We start from the raw sequence: 20,594 nt of genomic DNA, 5'->3' as shown, positions 1-20,594 counted from the left end.
GTGTGTGTGTCTATTGTGAATGGGATTTTTTACTTGGTTCTCCACCTGATTTTTGCTGGTGTATATAAATGCATGTTGATTTTATAAATCAAGACTTTGCCAAAGTCATTTACCAGCGAGAGGAGGCTTTTGAAAGACTTTGTAGGAATTTCTAGGTATAGAATCATATTGTCTACAAAGAGGGATAGCTTATCTTCCTCTTTTCCCATTTGGATATTCCTGATTTCCTTCTCTTGCCTGATTGCTCTGGCTAAGACTTTCAGCACTATGTTGAATAGGAGGGGTGAGACAGGGCATCCTTGTCTTGTTCCGATTCTTAGGGGAATACTTCCATCTTCTTCCCATTAAGCAAAATGCTGTCTGCAGGTTTATCATAGATAGCTCTTACTGCTTTCAGGAATGTTACTTCTGCATCTAGGTGTTCAAGGGTTTTTATCAACAAGGGATGCTGGATTTTGTCGAATGCTTTTTCTGTGTCTAATGAGATAATCTTGTGGTTTATGGTTTTACATCAATTAGTGTGCTGAATTATATTTATAGTTTTTTGAATATTGAACTAGCCCTGCATCCTGGGAATAAAGCCCACCTTGTCATAGTGGGTGATCCTTGAGATGTGTTGTTGGAACTTATTTGATTGAATTTGTTGAGAGTTTTTGCATCTATGTTCATCTCGGAGATTGACCAGTAATTCTCTTTCTTTGTTGGGTCTTTGCCAGGATTGGGTATCAATATGATGTTAACTTCACCAAATGAGTCAGGGAGAAGTCCACTATTCTCAATTGCCTGAAATTCTTTCAATAAGGTTGGTATCAGCTTCTCCTTGTATGTCTTGTAGAATTCAACTGGGAAGTCATATGATCCAGGGCTTTTCTGGTGGGGAGTTTTCTTATGACTGAGTCAATTTTCTGGCTTGTTACTGGTCTGTATAGAGTTTCAATTTCTTCTTGTTTCAACCTTGGGAGGTTGTGTGATGCCAGAAAATTCTACATTTTCTTTCAATTTTCTAGAATATTTGCATACAGATGTTCATAATAATCTCTGATAATCTTTTGAATTTCTTCAGGGTCAGTGGTGACATTGCCTTTTTCATTTCCAATTGTGATTATTTGGACTTTCTCTCTTTTTTTAGTCAATCTGACCAAGAGTCCATCAATCTTATTTATCCTTTCAAAGAATCAGGTTTTTGTCTTGTTGATCCTTTCTATGATATTTTTGCCTTTTGCATCCTGCAATTGTGACTTTATCTTAGTGATCTGAATTTTTCTACTGAAATTAAAATTTAGATGATTTTGCCTTTCTAGCTCCTTGAGATGTGACATTAGGCTGTTTACTTGTGATCTTTCTATTTTCTTGAGGTGTGCATGCAATGCTAAGAATTTCCCTCTTAACTCTACTTTCATGGCATCCCAGAGATTCTGCTAAGATGTGTCTTTGCTTTTGTTTGTTTCTAGGAATCTTTTTACTACTGTCTTGATTTCTTTGTTGACCCAGAAGTCATTCTGCAACATGTCATTTAGTACCCATGTCTTTTTGTGCTTTGGGAGGCTCTTGGTGGTGGTGATATTTATTTTTATTCCATTGTGATCTGAGAAGATGCATGGTATTATCTCAATCATTTGATATTTGTTCATACTTAATTTATGTCCAAGAATGCTACTGAACTTGGCATATACTCCATGTGATGATGAGTAGAAAGTATACTCTTTAGTGGTTGGGTGGAGCGTTCTGTAGATATCTATCAAATCCATTTGATCAAATGTTGAGTTAAGGCTCTGGATCTCCTTGTTGGTTTTTACCTAATGAGATATTGAGGTCACCAACTATAACTGTGTGAGTATCAATGCAGTGTACTTAGTAGTTGTTTTATAAAACCTGGTGCTCCTGTGTTGGGTGCATATATGTTTAAGATATCTATTTCTTGCTGGTGGATTAATCCTTCTATCATTATGTAGTGTCCTTTTTAATTTTGATCATTTGAAGTTTTAAAATTTGTTCTGTCTGATATCAGAATAGCTACCCTTGTTCTTTCCTGCTTTCTATTTACCTGAAAGGTCATTTACCAGCCTTTAACTTTGAGCCTGTGGGTATCCTTTGCATTGGATGAGTTACCTGGAGGCAGCAGAATGTTAGATCATACTTCTTTATCTAGCTTGACACTCTATGCTTCTTCATGGTGCATTCAGTCCATTCATGTTCAAATTAATTATTGAAATGTGAGAGTTTTTCCCTGTCATAAGGATTGTAGGGCATTGCTTTACTTCCTTTTTACTTTTTATTTATGTATGTGTATATTTTCATTTTTGTGAATGCTCTGCATCCTCCATTAACTCTGTGCTTGCCTGTACTTTTGTGATGGGTATAACTGTTCTTTTTTTTTCTTTGTTCACCTTTTTAATTATCTCCTGAAGGGCTGATCTGGGGTAGCATATTTTATTAGGGATTGGATGTCTGGGAAAAATTTTAATTCTCCATCATTGATGAAGCTTAATTTGGCAGGCTAGGACATTCTTGGTAGGAATTGCTTATCTTTGAGAATGTTAGAAATGGAACTCCAATCCTTTTGCCTTGTAGTGTTTCTGCAGATATGTTTGAAACAATTCTGATGGGTCTTCCCTAGTAAGTGGTCTGAATTTTCTCTCTTGCTGCCTTTAGGATTTTTTCTTTCATGTTTACTTTGTGGAAGCAGATTACTATGTGTCTTGGGGCAAGGTATCCTGTGGATACCTTGGAGGGGATTGCTGAATCTCTTGCTCTTGAATGGTCACCTTCTAGTGAAATACGGGAGGTTTTCTTGGATGATCTAATGGAATGCTTGTTTCATGATGTTCTCAGTTTCTCTTTCTGCTTCAGGGATAACAATAAGGCATAGATTTGGCTTGTTAACATCATCCCACATCTCTTGGGGGCTTTACTCATTCTTTTTGAGCCCTTTTTCTATGTTGTTGACAGACTGGGTTAATTCCATATTTGGTGTTCAAGCACTGAGATTCTTTCCTCTGCCTAATTGTTCCTACTCCCTATGCCTGTTAATGTGCTTTTAAATTCCAGGATGAAGTTCTTCATTTCCAGTATTTCAGAATGGGTCTTTCTGAAATTGGCCCACTCTGCTTTTACTTCCTGTACAACTGTGATGAGTTATGCTCCTACTTTCCTGTGGTTTTCTTTATTCATTTTCACCATCCAATCTTTAAGTTCTGTGGCTATCTTCTGGGGTAGTTCATTCTAGGGGACTGCCATTGTGCATGGATAGCTGCTTTTTCAGGTGCTGTCTCTTTAAGATGCTGAGGATTCCCTATGTCTTTTCACTGATTCTTCCTCATTTGTGAAAAGCAGCTCTTCCCTCTCTGTCTTTCCTCTTTGGTATTGCTGCTCGGAAGCTAGCCAATGTCCTGTGTTCTCGGGCCCTTACTGTCATTCAAGATAGATCACTCAGTGAGAGAGACGGGGCACTCACTTCTGGTTTGTGCCCCACCCTGCAAAAGGCCCCTCTACTGCAGAGTTTTTCCCATGGTTAGTCCAGTCTAGTTGGTTTTCAGATACTGTTGCAAATACTCTGGGTGGGGGGGCAGACCCCCAGTCTGTTGGTCGTGCTTTGCAGCACAGAAATCTACCCACTGGGCAAGACTTGAAGTGTTTTTCATGTCTCTCCTTATTCACTCCCTCCCCACTCAAGTCTGTACTCACACTTGAAAGAAATAAATGCTCTGCCGCAGGGGATCTCCCCTGTGGTTAAGCGGAGCTGGCAGGTGATCCTTCCTGATGAGGAGGGGGGTTGGCCACCAGATGCTGGTGGCAGGCACCAACCATGTTTAATCTGCAGGTGAGCTTTCCCTGCCTGACCACAAATACCTAATCAGAAATCCTCACAGCAAAGCCTTCACAGCCATCACTGCAATCTTCCAGGCAAAGGCAGGTGTGGGTAGGATTATTCCACTATGGAATACTGTCCTGTGTTCTGAACAGGACTTTTACTCATACCATTTGGAGCATGGAACTATTTGAATCCCAGTTTTAGAAGTAAAATAAAGTCATTTTATTCAGTGTATCATAGGGCAATTTTCTTGGTTGTGGACACTATTCCTTAGTGATAAGCCCACATTCCTACTGACTTTCACTACACACATAGTGAGATCTCCATATGTCCTCTATCAAGGGGACTATGGGACATTTGTAGGCCCTCTTGAGACAGAGGACAAAGTGGCACTGCATACAAATGGACTTGCTTGGTGTCATGAAAATTCAGGCTTAAATATCTACTTACCAGTTATGTTGTCTCTTCGGGTCTGGGGTTGGGAGGAGGGCGACTGGTGATGATCATGACTCTTTGTGCACTTAATGAACACAGACACATAGCCAAGACATTACTCTAAAAAGGGTTGGGGAGGGGTAAGCCATGACTGGGCCAGGTCCCCCCTAAGAGAGAAGTGCCTTTGCGGACAGGCACTGTGAGCTGTGGGCAAAGCTAGATGGTAAACACAGCACTTTGACATGCACAACAACCACCTGACCTAGCCTGGAGTGGTAGTGTGGCAGACCAAGCAGGCCAAAAAGGCTTCCTGGATGAAGCAGCATCAAGATGAAGGTAAAGAATGAGTCAGAGCTGGGAAGGCGGGTGGCTACCAGGGACACTCAACCCACTTGCTGGCTTCTAAATGTCGACAGAAGACCAGGCTGATTCCCACCTGCTCATTGTTCTACTCGCTCATTGTTGTTGAAGTTATATGAACTGCTCTGCATTCATTTAGTATTTCCAACCCAGAGTTTATGGTCTTTGCATTGCATTACAGTTTACAGAGCACTTTCATTTACTATCTCGGTTACAATGCACAACATTCATTAAGTACAAAGCTACTGACAGTGCTGCATGCTGTAGAATATGCATGGTTGTGGCTAGGCACAGTGGCTTATGCCTGTATCCCAGCACTTTGGGAGGAGGTAGTGGGAGGATCGCTTAAGTCCAGGAGTTCAAGACCAGTCTGGGCAACATAGCAAGACTTCATCATGTAGAAAGAAAGTAAGAAGGAAAGGAAAGGAAAGGAAAGGAAAGGAAAGGAAAGGAAAGGAAAGGAAAGGAAAGGAAAGGAAAGGAAAGGAAGGGAGGGGAAAGGGGAAGGGCAAGGGGAAGGGGAAGGGAAGGGAAGGGAAGGGGAAGGGGAAGGAAAGGAAAGGAAAGGAAAGGAAAGGAAAGGAAAGGAAAGGAAAGGAAAGGAAAGGAAAGGAAAGAAAGGAAGAAATTGGCTGAGTGTAGTGACATGTGCCTGTACTTCCAGCAACTCAGGAGGTGGATAACTTGAGCCTAGAAGTTGGAGTTGTTGAGCTATGATCATGCCACAGTACTCTAACCTGGGCAACAGAGTAAGACAGTGAGACCCTGACCCCAAAAATAAAAATAAAAGAATATACATGGCTATAATTTAGTAAAACCTCAGTAAGAATAGACTGAGGTATAATCCCAGTACTTTGGGAGGCAGAAGTGAGAGGATTGTCTGAACCCATGAGTTCCAGACCAACCTGGGCATCTTGGCGAGATTACCTTATCTCTAAAATGAGTCAAAAAATTAGCTGGGCCTGGTGACGTGTGCCTATAGTTTCAACTACTTGGAAGACTAAAATGAAAGGATCGTGTGAGTCCAGCAGGTTGAGGCTGTGGTAGCCATGAGTATGTCATTGTACTCTAGTCTGAGCCACAGAGTAAAACTCCAACTCAAAGAAAAAAAAGATATAGAGCAGAAAATACCATCTTTATCTTTGAACAGTTGATATAAAGACGACAATGAAATCCAGGCCAGGGAAACCCTCACAAGATAGTATCAGGAGTTGCCCACATCTAACAAGGCAAGACTAACAGCATGTAGCAAAGTTCCCAAACTGCTAAGGCAACTGCTGGCCCAGAGTGGGGAAAAGGTGCCTCACTCCCAGGAGAAGAACAGCATCCACATCCTCTTTCTCCTTCCTCTTCCTTCCTGCCTCCAAGGTCACCAGGGTCTCGTATCGGCCCAAGGATGAGTGATTCTTACGTGATCAACATTGATCGGTGAAATGCACCCTCAGTCTTTTAAATTCTCAGTAACCAGACTCAGAGAGCTTTTCCTTCTTAGGTGATCCTTCCTTCCCATCAAAACTTATCATTTCCTTTAGATATGGAGAACAGGGGAAGGTATGATAATGAAGAACTCATAATGTTTCTTCTTGGATGACCTGGTGCTGTGGGTCAGCTGCAGCGTATTTCATCACACCAGTCGTGCCAGTGCAGCTGGTGTCCCCGAAGGGAGTGGACACAGGACTTACCTGTGGCAAAGACAACATTCCTCGAGACCAAACGATGCTCCACAATGGAGAACTGTGGCAGCTCAATCCTTTCTACTCCAGTAACAGCCTTGTCCCCACCGCGCCAGTAAAATTCAATGTCATCCGTGGTATAGCCATCTGCCAATAGAGGGAAGCAGGAAGATGCTGGATATGAAGCAATATGTTCTACAAATACATGGCTAAACAAACAATAATTAATAAAATGAGAATAATGGCTTTGCCGTATTTGAATAGAGTTGCTTAATGTGTTTGTCTATGAGAAGTGCCAGGAAGAACTAACTTTCCAGTGTTATGTTACCTCTGCTGTTTCATTGGTCCCAGGCTGGTATTGAAAAGTCGAGAAGTGGGGAAGACCGGGTGCTCTCCCTAGAGTTCTGTTTACAAAGTATAACTTTTAGAGGTAGGCTAGGTATCACACAGAAATGAATTTTTTTTTTTTGAGTTGTAGTCTCACTCTGTCACCCAGACTGGAGTGCAGTGGCCGCTCCCGGCCACCGCAGCCTCGACCTGCTGGGGTCCGGCGATCCTTCCGCCTCCGCCTTTCGAGTAGGCGGAATTACAGGCGTGCACTACCACGCCAGGCTGATTTTTTGATTTATTGTAGAGATGAAGTCTCACCGCCCAGGCGGGTCTCGAACCCGCGGGCTCAGGCAATCCACTCACCTCAGCCTCCCAAAGGCGCGGGATTACAGGCTGAGCCACCAAGCCCGGACAGAAATGAATTTGAAATGCATCTTAGCTGCAATGAAAAAGAGAGTTGTAGGCGAAAAAGAGAACTCAAGTATGAAGGCGTCTGGAAAGGCAAACTCCTCTCAAGAGCTATTTCAAAATTTAAAGACTGAAGGTGAGTTTTGCCAACCAATGACTGATCATGTGAGGGACACTCAGAGCAAAAGTAGTGTTCTCCCTGGCATTTTGGGTGGTTTCATCAGCTTTTCTTGGCCACGAGGTTTGCCAACTTTAGGAATGCCTTTTCGGAGAATTCTGACCCTCCGAAATTGGCAAAGGCGGTCTCGTCAGAAAGAGGAGTGGTCACTAGCTGGACTGTAGCTCCAAATTCAGCCCTTAGCACAGTGCTTGTGTTCAACTAGTGATTAATAATGGCTTTCTGAGAACGAGTAAATAAGGCAATGCAGCCTGATGTTACTTGTAACATCCAGGAGTCTCCTAAAAGATTAACTCAATTTTGTCAACAAGATCAATTAAAACACAGATCTGAAGAAAAAAATTATCTCAGTAAAACAGACTTTTTAATTTGAAAATATAATATAGCAAAAAAGGTATCCACTCAATATGTGATGTTAGTCAAACTAGTGGACCAGAGAGTGGGAATGAGTGCCATCTCCCTAGCCCCATCTGCTGTCCTCTCTTTAATCAAACACACATCTTCATTTCTGTGTGATACCATGTCACTCCTCTGCTTAAAACCCTCAAGTTTCCCAATGGAGTTAACAAAATAAATCCAAACTCCTTACAAGAACCCCAGGAACCTACAGAGTTGGCCCCTATGAGTGTCTAGCCCACTCCCTTGCTCATCTCGCCCAGCTTCACTGGTCTTCTATTGCAGCTGAGACCAACAGGCTGTGCCCAAAGCTCCTGTGCCCCTGCAGGGACACACTTCCAGATCGTCACGCAGCACATTCTTCCCCAAGTTTGCATACTGACTTAAACAAAACTTTCTTGCCGAATACCTCCCTGACATCCAACTCACAAGCAGCCACCTCATAACCACTCACTATCTTTTTATCAGATTTTATTTTCTTCAAAGCATTTATCACCCTTTTTTTGTTCAATTGTCTCCTGTCTTTTTGGGAATAGAAACCTCATGAAGGCAGGTTTTTTTTTCTGTCATCTGTACATATTACTGTGCTGACTATAGTGCTGAGATGTCCACTAAAGATTTGTTGGATGAATTTATGGGTCAATAAAAAAGAATTTGCTTTCAAGTTTGGAAATAAAGACCCATCTTTCTTTTGTCTATTCTTCATACAGAGATGTGTGCAGTCAGGCCATCAGAAAATCGGCAGAATGCCATCTTCCATTTCAATTGCTGCCATTATGGATTCTCTGCTGGGGAGAGACTACAGGCTCTGAGGGAGAATCTCTTTTACAGCTGACCTTGCTCATTGCATTGAGTCACAGAGTCCACACTCTCAGAAGCCACTTACTACATAACAGACAGCTGAAATAGCGGCTGCTTCCTACTTAGATTCTAAATTTGCCTTCCTGAAAATTCCACTGAATCACTGGAGCTGTGCTCTCCGGACACACGGAATCCATTTGACTTCCTAAGATAGTCCTTCAACTACTGGAAAACCATCATCTTTCTACTGATCCTTTTGTCCTCTATGGTAAGTATCGCCAGCCAATTCAACAATGCATCCCTTGACATGACTTCATGAGCCTCCTCTTCTCTGAAAATACAGCACTCAGAAAACAAGACAGCGAGGTATGGTGGAGGTGTGAGGCACAGAGGGGCCAACCCCACCCGGATCTGGATACTTGCCTACCACCAGTGCAATCTCTCAATATATTCATTCACAAAGACACTCGCTTCCTGCCACAACTGCATCAAGTGTGCTGCAAGGTCAATGTCATTTATCCACCAAAAATTCAGTGTAAATATTGACAAACTAAATCCAACTGAAACTAGTTAAAGCCAGTCTATAATAGGACAAGAAAGCAACAACAGAAACAGCAGCCCGATATGCCAAGAGATAAAGTTTAGGTAGCAGCAGGGACATTGTTAGATGTTATGATGCAGCTCTTGTCCCACACACAGAATTACTCAAAGCTGCATTATCAGTAAAGCAGCTGAGCACTACTCAAATTGAAGAAAATTGCCAAGATACAGAAATAGCCTGCTTGCAAAGCTGAGATCCTGACGGGAAATGAGTTTTACTCTGACTGCACAGGGTCCCAGCAGCACAGCCACTCAGGTGTGATGAAGCACGTTGTGAGAAAATTGCATCTTGGTATTTTCTGTCTTCTCAGTGAATGGCCCAAAATGAAGGGTATTTGATTTTTAATATTTCAGCACAAGCAGACTCCCTTAATCAGATTAGGGTGAATAACTCTTTTATACTCTCTCTCTCTCTCTCTCTCTCTCTCTGTCTCTTTCTCACAGTAAAATTTGCCAATTGGAGAATTAAATCTCTACCTTTTAAAGTAGGTAAAATTATGAGTGCTTTGGGAAGATGCCAAATAATGATATAAATATCTCAGACATAAAGCAAATGAAAAAGAAACACAGAGACAGATACACACAGCTTTCGATCTCCAGAGTGCAGTTCTGCTCATCCAGAGGATACCTCCTCAAGTCCATCATGCACGCTGCTGTCGTGGTGATTCTGAAATACACAAGATGAGGCAGATATTAAAGAGGGTGTGAGAAATCTAGCAGGGAAATTGCTTCTTGAATGATAGCAAGTACTCCTCCCACTCGTTGTTGTACCACTTCCCCAAAACACACCTGACTAAACATCTTTCACAAAATATATTGAGAAATTTGAATCATTAAGAAACTCTTTTCAGCATACTATAGACCAGATTTATCACAAACTCCACAAAACTTCATTTAAAAAGTTATTTAGTTTGTAATGGAATATACAATAAAAATTGTATATATTTGTGATGTACAACATGATGTTTTAAAATATGTATACACTGTGGAATGGCTACATCAAGGTAATTAACATGCATTACATGACACATTTATCATGTTTTTGTTATGAGAACACAAACTCCACCCTGTTGACAATTTTCTAGTATCTAATACTTTGTTATTGACTATAGTCACCGTGTTGCACCCAAAAATTTAAATCCCATAAAATTATGCACTGCCTCTTGTTGACTTTGGATAATCAAAGACAGAGAACGGGGTTTCTAAGGAAGTTCTTACCTTCAGCTTGTATTCAGTCTATCAGCTCACCAACCTCTCTCGCATAGAAAGAGATTATGTGTGGGAATGCACTGATAAGGTCTTTGGGGTCTTGCACTCTTCATGTGAAGTGTCAAAGCAGCTACAGATGCATGCTGGAACTCTAAACCACACTTCTGCTTACTACTATTTTAGTACAGTTGTCCATTGGCCTGGATTCTAATAGTCTAGAATTTTCACCAGGTGATTATCTATATTTTTGAAGAGAATATTTGGTTTTTATGTTACTGATTATAAATCAAAATGGGGTGTGCTAACTTCCCTCAAGGCCAGCTGCAACCATGGAAAGAACTTCTGCCCCAAGGCATTTAAGGCTCCACACTGCAGTGGTTACAGCAACCACACACTGAGAAACAATAGTTCTAGAAATGTTAAGTCCATTTCCTTCTCTTTCTATGGCTTCCACTCAGGAAAACCAGCCTACTCAAAGTCACTGCTGAAAATGCACCTATTAGGCCACTATGTTTTACGCTACATTTCTCTAGAACCCCACCACTGCCAAAGCTGGCTGAACCAAGGTAGGTCAAGAACAGCTGACCATTAGCTGGCCAGAGACCAATGACATGGAGTTGAAGGGATTCTCTTTCATGGGCATGAATTAAACTGTAAATATAAGAGTGGAAGTGAATCTGCAAAGTCATGCTTTATAGGTTTGTGATACTATTTCCAAACTGGAGAGCAAAGAATGAGAAAGTGTAATAGGAGGTTGAGAAGATGCAACAGTGGACAGCAGAGGAGAGAATGCCCCAGCACAGGGCCTTGCTGGCTGTGCACCCCACACCTCCAGGGTGAAGACTCCCAAAGCGCATGCAGGAGCTATAAAACCAGCAGCCCTGGCTATGCCCATTCAGTGATAGACCATAGCATGAAAAAGAAAGAATGCTTTCTCCTGAGATCCTAAGAGTCACTTTGAATCCCCAAGTATCCTCCAGGTTTCCTCTTTCTTCTTGAAGCCCAATATTCTTCTTGGAGTCCTCTGAATGTATTTAATTCTGAATCTTTATAACAAACCTTCGAATACTTCAGGTAACATGAGCAAGCCCTGTGCCTACCAACAGATCCTACCCTAAACACCTGTAAAACACCAGGCGTGTACCAATAATGGAGGCTTGTCTCAATTCACCCTAAATGCAGGTGCTCGGGGACTAATGGAGTAAAGTGTGTCCTTCTGTTAGCATCTGGCCAAGCAAGCCCAAAAAGAAAAGTTCTCTTTCTCAGTGGGTAAGAGAAGCAGTGAGGGAAAATGTCAACATATTTGGCAAACAAAGGCTAAATTTCCTAAATAAGCAGCATGTATGTGCCCTGCAGACATACACTATAGATCCATACCAATGGTGAAAGTGTCACGACACTTCCAATTATCCTTGCAATTAAGGAGTAGATTGCATTCTATAATTGAAAATCAACATGTGGCTCTTTGGTATATTTTCCTACAGCATCAGACTGTCTAGTCAACCGAAGTTCAGCCTCACACTTTACATTTTTAGCATGTTTTATGGCAGATTGACAACCCAACATCCACACAAGACGCCTATAAGGTGAAACTAGAATAAAGTTCTGCTAAAATTATAAATTTTTATGAAGAAGAGAAGAAGACGTTTTTCACTGGCAATGTTAAAATTTTCCTACATGTTTTGTACCTATTCACCTGAACAGAGTCAGTAATTGAGATCATTATCTTATCGTTTGTTTTCTGTTCCATTCCCCAAGTTACTCCTAACATGCACATACAGACACACATGCCCAAACTGGAGGTACCATATGCAGCAGTCACACATGGGTATGTTTTAGCAATTTTCCAGTACACAATACTTTGTTATTAACTATAGTCACCATGTTGCGCCAAAAACTTTAAATCCTATAAAATTATTTAAACTCTATAAAATTATTCACTGCCTCGTGCTGACATTGGATAATCAAAGACAGAGGGTACCTCTGGTAATCAAAGACACGTGGGTAGTGTTTCCAGGGAGCTATTGGAAGGAAAAGGAGAATATGAGGCTAGAATTGGTGAAGGTAGGCCTTTCTTTCTGCCAAGGCAACTACTATGTTGTTTCCACATGCAGTAGTTATCCAGGTCTTCCTGTTTTGGTATAATGTTGACTATAAAATTGAGCCTATTTTCTTTTTACTTGAGGAATAAGGTAGAAAAATCTATTCACAACTCTTCTTCATTTGGAAGAAATACTCAAAAAACCCTCTCGGAGTGGAGAGTGAGACACAGGAGCCTGCTCGTGCTACAAAAGTTAAGCATAAAGATGACAAATGGAAGAAGTCATGGACCTGCCAGGACACAAGGCACAAAGAAGGAAAGTGTGGAGGGTGGGAGCAGAAAGAGAGATGACGTAGGCTGTGCTCGCATCCAAGTTGGCTAAACACGTCACAGGCTTGGCAAGTGGATTTTTGAGTGAATCAACCAAATTTTGCACCTCTAGGACTTTGCAGAAATTGTAGGAGGATTGAGGAATTTCACAGACTGAAGAATGTGAATGGAGATCGACCAAGAGCAGATGTGCCACGCAGACAGCTGGGTTCCATTTGTGTGATCCTCAACCCTTGCACACATCTTTTCATATTTCCCCTTAATAAATATATATATATTTTTTGTCCTGAGAGAAGAATTTAACTAACATTTAGTTCCACTTCCCCAACCACCTGTAATCTGAGAATTCCACTCTTATTCTTAAGGAATAGTTGAGAAACCAACCAATCAGAATTCAGTATGGCTGGGTGAGGATCTCTGCAGTATTACTAATCAGAAGATCCCTTTTTTATCCTTTTAGTTGTTTATTTATGACTGGGAGGCAACATGCTTAGACTCCCAATGGTTGTAAGGCATGCTTCTGATAGGGAAGCAGGGAAAGATGGTGGTCATGTGACCGAAAAGGCGTGTTCAGTATGTTCTTTCTTTACCAAATTGCCATATTTTGAGAGTGCTGAAAGTAGAAACAAACAAATAAACAAAAACAGTATCAATGAAGAGATAGAGAAGTGAGGACTAGGAGACTGGACAATGTCGAGGGATGGGTGCTGATTCATCATCACTGGTGCCCAAGAGAGCCACCAAGCATATCTGTATTTCATGTGACATGGTTTGAGCTCTTACTCAGTGCCCAGCTCTGTGCCATGCACTTTAATACACACGTGTTTAATTGCACAATGATCACATGATAGGGATATTATTATTTTCATTTTTCAGATGAACAAACCAAGGTTTAGAAAAATTAAGTAGCTTAGCACTGTTTCATGAAGCCACTAAGAACATTCTTACCACTGCAGATGCAGCATTCAGATCCAGGCAGGTGAACCTTGCACTCTACTGTGTTCTTATCACTCTTTTACCTTAAAAAGTACAAATCACATTCAACTTTAAAAACCTACTCAGGAAGTGAGTTCTTGTTCTGATTGAAGAGAAAGGTGAGATTAAACATATATAAATAGAGATATAAATATAGATACACACAGATCATATGCATATATATACTCATTTTATTTTATTTTACTTTATTTTATTTTTGAGTTGGAGTCTCACTCTGTCGCCCAGACTGGAGTGCGGTGGCCGCTTCCAGACACCGCAGCCTCGACCTGCTGGACTCCGGCGATCCTTCCGCCTCAGTCTTCCAAGTAGCCGGAATTACAGGCATGCGCTACCACGCCCGGCTGATTTTTTGATTTATTGTAGAGATGAGGTCTCCCTGCCCAGGCAGGTCTCAAACCCGGGGGTTCAGGCAATCCACTCACCTCAGCCTCCCAAAGCGCGAGATTACAGGCTGAGCCACCGAGCCCAGCTACTCATTTTATTTTAATTGTGTATGTGACGAGTTGAAAATACAATAAGATAATGGAGAAGATAGGTATTCTATATGCTATTTCTGCAGTAACTCTAGTGACATATAATCCAAACAATTTCCTACCCATTGTGGAATAGGAAAGTTTATTGGATCATTCTGCTTTTATAAATAATACACGCCTAAAGATCTGTTTAAAAGTTAAAGTTATAAGCATGCAAGTTATAAAGAGAGCATTACCTCCAGTAAATTTAAGTAAATATTTTGAAATACTTGATGACATACCATCTTTGGACACTGTCTCCAGACTATCCTTAGAGTCCTCTCCCTGCACTGCTGAGTGAGGAAAACTCACTCAAGAAGGTCAGGAGGTCAGGGTCCATGGATTGCAGTGTGTTGAGGAGTTTTCATTTTGTCTGGATTGTTTTAAGTTTGTGAAATATACTTTGGCATCAATACTTCACTTTTAAATATCCATCAATTTATAAATCATAATAAGGGCAGATGCAAACTCTTCAGGTAACTGCACATACAAATTTCCCTACAGACCACCTGGTAGGAGCTGTTGCAGAAATGTCGCTGTTGACTAGTCAGGAACATGCTAACTACTGCAAACATCTGTCTGAAATGTCCATTCATTGGCCTAGGTACAAAAGTCCTCCTTATCAGTGTTTCTGGGAAAGGCTGAATATGGGCAGCTATCTGGGATTCATGCTGCTAGAGAGTCCAGCGATGTGCACAATCTCTTTCCCCATTTGTATGACTCTTCATAGTCACTGTAAGTCCTGGAAAGGACAGATTAAAATGTTCAACGTGTGTTGATTCAGATGTACCTGGCTTATCCTTGGATGGCAGGATCCTTAACCAGCTTTCACAGAGATGCCTCTAGAACTAAAGTATCCTGATCTTCAGTTATTTCTCCTAACCCTACCTCATTTTAATGTTTTCAGTACGTTTAGTGCCATCTGCAAATTAGAGCATACATTATTTGTGGACTTGTTGATCCCCCTCCACATGCCCCCAGGTGAGCCCATGAGAGCAGAACCTTGTCTTTCCTGTCCATGGGCCCTCGCCCCAGTCCCTAGAACAGCACTCCCCCACATAGCAGGTGTCCTGTAAATACTTACTGAGCAAATGACTTTGGAGATATGAAAACCAGGCATACACAGGAAGTATGGAATTCAAGAAAAATATGGAAAGAGAGAGGCAGCTTGTCCCTTCTCAGTATTACTGTCCCAGATGTAAGATTCAGTGAGGAAACCTGTCCTCTAACAAACACTCTTAGTTGGAGCTCTTGTCATGCATTGGTATTGACCCTCTGGGAGCCTCCAGGGATTCACTGGTCAAGATGCTCGGATGAGACCTCCCTGTTCTTATGGTTGAGTGGGTTCTGTTAATCCTTATGCTGCAGAAATCAGTCCTGACCTGCAGAATTCCATCCTGCAGAGCTGATTCCAGTGTCCACATGCAGGAGCTTTATGGCTCCGGTGCAGTCAAGATCACAATGAAATGCTGCCTTCGGTGGGGTTCTGGCTCTCTGATAACAATTCTGACTTCTGGCTTGTGCTAGAAGGGCCAAATATTCAAGAACTCTGGCCAAGAGCCGTATCTATGGCCAGAGGAGAGCCCCGCCACTCTCTTTATAGGGAATTTCTTTACAGGTAGTCATTTGGCCCTTTGCAACCGCGGGCAACTCATACTCATTTTCCTTTCTCATTTCCCAGATGCTGGGTGCACCGCGTGGTGGAGGCAGCCATCATTTTTCCAGGAATAGGAATGCAGATGTTAGAACTAAGGACCGACCATTTTTCTTGAGCAAGTGCTTATTATGCGATGTGGAGTAGTCACAGGGCATAAGTCAACATTTCAGTTATCACAATTTTTGCTTTGCTCACAAAAGATATACAAATACATATTCACAGAACTGCCTAAAGGCCTTCTATATGGTTGCTGAAAAATTTATTGTGGTAAGTTGAGTGAATTATCAGCCCATTCTTTCTTCCATCCCAGGATCCACTGTGTCAGTCATGTCATCTGCAACTCTTCTCAACAAAGAGAAGCTATCTGTTTGTCCTCCTCTTGACTGCAAACCAACTTTGTGTCTTGCTTTATCTGATACAATGGGCTGAAGTTGATGGTGGGCCAGTCCCAGGCTTTGACTCCAAGAGGCATTTCTGAGTTTCTAGTTTATTCTTCTGCTTCTGCCTCTGCTGTGAGAAAGTCATGCTCAGTTCAGTCTGCTGGTCCCAGGAAGAGAACAGATACAGGGAGCAGGACTGAGGTACCCACTCATCTCTTTAGAGAACATCCCAGGTGAGCTAATGGGTCATCCACACCCAGCTTATAAGTGATCCAGTCAGGATTAGCAGAGATGTTCACTAACTACCTAAACACATGAGCAATGAGCACTTATTGTATGCATTGAGGTTTTCTAGCTGTTTGTTATGCAGCACTCTTGTGGCAATAGATATCTGATACAATAGTCAAAACAGGTAAACTGCATACAAAGAAAAGCATAAATAAATAGGTATCATAACTTGCTATTTCTGAGGGATAAGATAGCAAAATCCTTAGAAGGCAGCATTTTTCTAAAATGAGAAGGTATTTCTATAAGCATAACTCCAGTATCATTTGGGAATACTAATCTTTGTGAAATGAATAGTGACATCAGGCAGATGAAACAGGCATGATGCACTTCCTCTTGATTTTCAAACAATATTATGATAAAGCCACACAAAGGTCCAAAGTGGCAATAGAGCCGAAAACCAAAACTAAGAGAAAAGTGTATGCTGAATCCTAGAGTACCAGCCAGGAGACAAACTGTCCAGGTGGGTGGATTGAGAAGTTCTCAAGGGAAACATCACAGATTTCTGAAGATGAAGAGAGGAAAAAGTTTGAAACAATCAAGGAAGTGCATTGAATCATTCCACTTATTTGGATCTAGTTATGGCATGTGGGGATTTCATGATCTAGAGCAGCATTGTTCCAAACAGTAGCCTCTAGCCATGTGGGACTACTCATACTCAAATTTTAAATTAATTAAATAAAATGATGTTAAAATTTAGTTCCTACGAGATACTCATCCCATTTCAAGTGCTCCATAGCCACTTATACTGGCTGATACCTATTGTACTGTGCAGATTATGGAGTATTTCTATCACCACAGAAAGTTCCATTGCACAGGACTAAGATGATAGTTTTCTCTCTGTCTCTCTAGCTTTAGAGAAAACAACTCCCTGGATAAAAGTGATTAGGGGACATAGTCAAATGCAGGGGACCCACACACTTGAAGGTAAGATAGCAGAACTAGAGGAAGCCATGCATACCGGAATGGAAAGTGTCACTCAAGACTCTACTCAAAGTACCACATGGCATATCTGACTTCATGGCCAGAGAGAAAGATATACCTTAATGAAATGGCAATTAAACATAACAAATGGAGCACCTTAATCTGATCTTTACCTTTATACTGTAGAGGCTAAAGTATGCAATGTAAGAGTGAAACTGAAAGGGTCAAGTTTATCATATCCAAACTGTCACTAGAAAATCACTTTGATTTGATGACTCTGTCCCACCTAAGGGCACACATTCTGAATAAAACAAAGGGGTGTTCTATAAAAAGTGATGAAAGCACAGAAAACGAAAGTTGAAAACTTTGGGAGACATATGTCTGGTTACCAAAAGTTTTGAATGGATACTGCTTCTTTAAAACAAGAGCAAGGAGACATGAGGAAAGAACAGCCTGAAATGAAGGCATAGACAAGGAGAAGCTGCAACCCTGAGAGAAGAATGCAAGAAATTTCAGCCTCAGTGCTGAATTAAATCTTGTGTAAAGCCTAAAGACAGGAAGTCGGAAAGATAGCAGCTGAGTCAACCAGGCTAAGCGAGTACTGGTGTAAATGAGTGAGTATATGGAAAATTTAGTGTACATGCTAGTGAGCAAGTGGGCATGTGAGTGGCTGACTGAGTGAGGGCTAGGGAACCAGGGGCCAGGGCTTTCCTGGTGCAGCAGCTGGTGCCACAGCTGCCAAGCTTGGATCCTAGTGATTCCCGGGATGCAGAAGCCAAGTACCGTTTTTTAAAAATCAACAAAACCCTTCCTGGGAAGAAAATGCTGGGAGAGATTGTTTAAGTGGGGGTGTGTGAGCAAGTGGCCAGGGCCCTGGTGCAACATCTGGTGCTGCAGCTTCTCTGTTGGTCCCTGGCTCTTCCCAGGTTTCAGAAGCCAAGTGCCATTTTTTTTAAATGGACAAAATTTTCCTGTGAAGAAGCTGCTGGAAGAGACTACTACCCAAGGCTCTGCCTCACCACTGCAGCAGGAGAGACCGCCAGCTCCTGGTTTTGCCTCATCATTTCAGCGACTGGCAGGGCACTGGCAGCAGGGTCTGCGGAGGTAGTCCAGAGGCGAAGTCCCACGGAAAAAGGAAAGAGAGGCACCCGACCACCATCTTGAAGGCTGGGAAGGAATGTGCTCCGACTTACTCACTGTGGTGCAACAGACTTTATCTCTGTGACTGGCGGATCAACTACTCAGGGATTGATCATGACGCAGAGGGAATATCCTGAAAACACAGACTTCAGAGGACCTGACCAGCTCAGAGTCCCAGGTGCCCCACTCCTACTCTGATCCAGCTGTGGGACAAAGTGTGTGGACAGAAAGGGACTAGGAAGGACTTCAAAGAGATCAGTGGTGAGTCTGTGGCTGATCCAAGCCCACTCTTCCCCAGCAATCATCGGAAAGTCAGACCTACAGAGCTGGGCCATGACTGAGAGAGACACCCATGCAGTGCCTGGACGTCAGTCACAATAGGAGAACTCCAGTCCAGGATAGGCCTGGCTAGGTCATCCATAACCAGTACATACCTGGGGAAGAGACAATCCCGCACCTTCCCACCGGAGGAGATCTCCCTGACCATGCGAGAGTGAGAGGGGAGGACCACAGCCACACACACCTCCACTACTCCTCCTCCTCCTCTGCTCTAGAAACTGAAGAGAAAGTGAAAGAAATGGCTCTGCAGGGGAGACCTGATTAGAGGGCAGGGTTTTGTTTTTAATTTTTAATTTTTAATTTTAAAAAAAATTTTTGACTGTTAGCTCATCTATTTTTTTTTTTTTTTTTTGAGTTGGAGTCTCACTCCATTGCCCAGACTGGAGTGCAGTGGCACGCTCCCGGCCACCGCAGGCTCAACCTGCTGGACTCCGGCAATCCTTCCACCTCAGCCTTCCAAGTAGCCAGAACTACAGGTGCACGCTACCATGCCTGGCTAGTTTTTTATTTATTGTAGAGACGAAGTCTTGCCAAGTTGCCCAGGGAAGGTTTCAAAGTCGCAGGCTCAGGCAATCCACCCACCTCAGTCTCCCAAAGTGCTGAAATTCATCTATTTTATTATTTATTTATTTATTTATTTTTATTTTATTTTATTTTATTTTTTTTGAGTTGGAGTCTCACTCTGTCACCCAGACTGGAGTGCAGTGGCCGCTCCCGGCCACTGCAGCCTTGACCTGCTGGGCTCTGGCGATTCTTCCACCTCTATTTTATAAATATATTTCCTTTGTGCATGAATGTGTATGTGAGAGATTGATCTGCATCCTCCAATTTTTTTTCTCTTTTTTCTCTGATCTCTTCTTTTTCTATTTCTTTCTTCTTTTATTTGTTGTTTTTTGTTTATGTGTGTATGTGAATGATTGAGTGTTCATCTCTCAATTTTGTTGTTGTTGGTTTGCTTTTGCTCTTTTCTTTTTTTTTAATTTTCATTTTTTTACGAAAATTTAGGTGTGTGTCAATATATGTGTGAGGGTTTGATGTGAATTCCTTATCTTTTCTCTTTTTTCAGTCTTTTTGTTTTTCTTCTCCATTCACTTTTTCACTTTGTGCTAGGAGTATCTGTGTGGGTTCAGTTTTCTTAGTTTTTGTTGTTGTTGTTGTGGTTTGTTTTGGTTCACTTCGTTGTTATTCCAGCTTATTTTGAAGTTTGTGTGTATATCTGAGTATGTGTGTGTTCAATTGTTTTTTGTGTTGGTTTCTGTTTTGCATCATCATATAGAGTGGTAATGGGGAGTGGGTCTTAGGGAACACATACCACAATAAGTGAACATTGTAATTTGCAAGTAGTTTCTAGCGCCCCATACCCTACTTTATTTAACTTTAAAAATCTACAAGAGACAGCAAAGCTTCCCACCCATGGTCCTATTTCAAAATAAAACAGATCCAGAACATGTATCAGGTAAGAATAGTGGGCTGAGCAAACATCAGAAGGGAAAGCCTCTCCCACTGACACTGAATAACAGAATTAATGAGAAAAACAAGAGATCTGTCACAATTGATGAAAAAGCAAAGGAAGACCACAGGCAATTTCAAGTGTAACAAAGAGAAAACTCCAAAAAAATCAACCTTGGTGCCCAAAGAATGGAAGTCACCAACGACTGTCCCCAAAATACATCTGGGATTAGGGAATGAATGGAAAGAGTGAATGAGACTTAAGAAAGACAAGCTGCAACCCTGAAATAACTTCTAACAGAGATTTTAGCAATAAATAATTTCATTCAGGAAATAAATA

The 20,594-nt window shown here is 41.8% G+C and overlaps 1 protein-coding gene across 2 annotated transcripts in view; it reads right to left on the bottom strand.

Annotated features, from left to right (window-relative positions):
- GABRB3 (gamma-aminobutyric acid type A receptor beta3 subunit) overlaps positions 1 to 20,594 on the bottom strand; it is a 96,999-nt gene that overhangs the window by 34,587 nt on the left and 41,818 nt on the right. For both annotated transcript variants that reach the window (XM_008065147.2, XM_021715849.1), the window contains 2 exons: positions 9,577 to 9,659; positions 6,289 to 6,426 (listed from right to left, as the gene is read on the bottom strand). In XM_008065147.2, coding sequence (XP_008063338.1) covers positions 6,289 to 6,426; positions 9,577 to 9,659 — 221 coding nt within the window. The remainder of the gene's footprint in view (positions 1 to 6,288; positions 6,427 to 9,576; positions 9,660 to 20,594) is intronic.

This window comes from Carlito syrichta, unplaced genomic scaffold (assembly GCF_000164805.1).
Source record: "Carlito syrichta isolate Samal-C Ts95f unplaced genomic scaffold, Tarsius_syrichta-2.0.1 Scaffold103323, whole genome shotgun sequence".
In the NCBI taxonomy this organism is placed as follows: Eukaryota; Metazoa; Chordata; class Mammalia; order Primates; family Tarsiidae; genus Carlito; species Carlito syrichta.
This window is presented reverse-complemented; position numbering and strand designations above follow the sequence as displayed.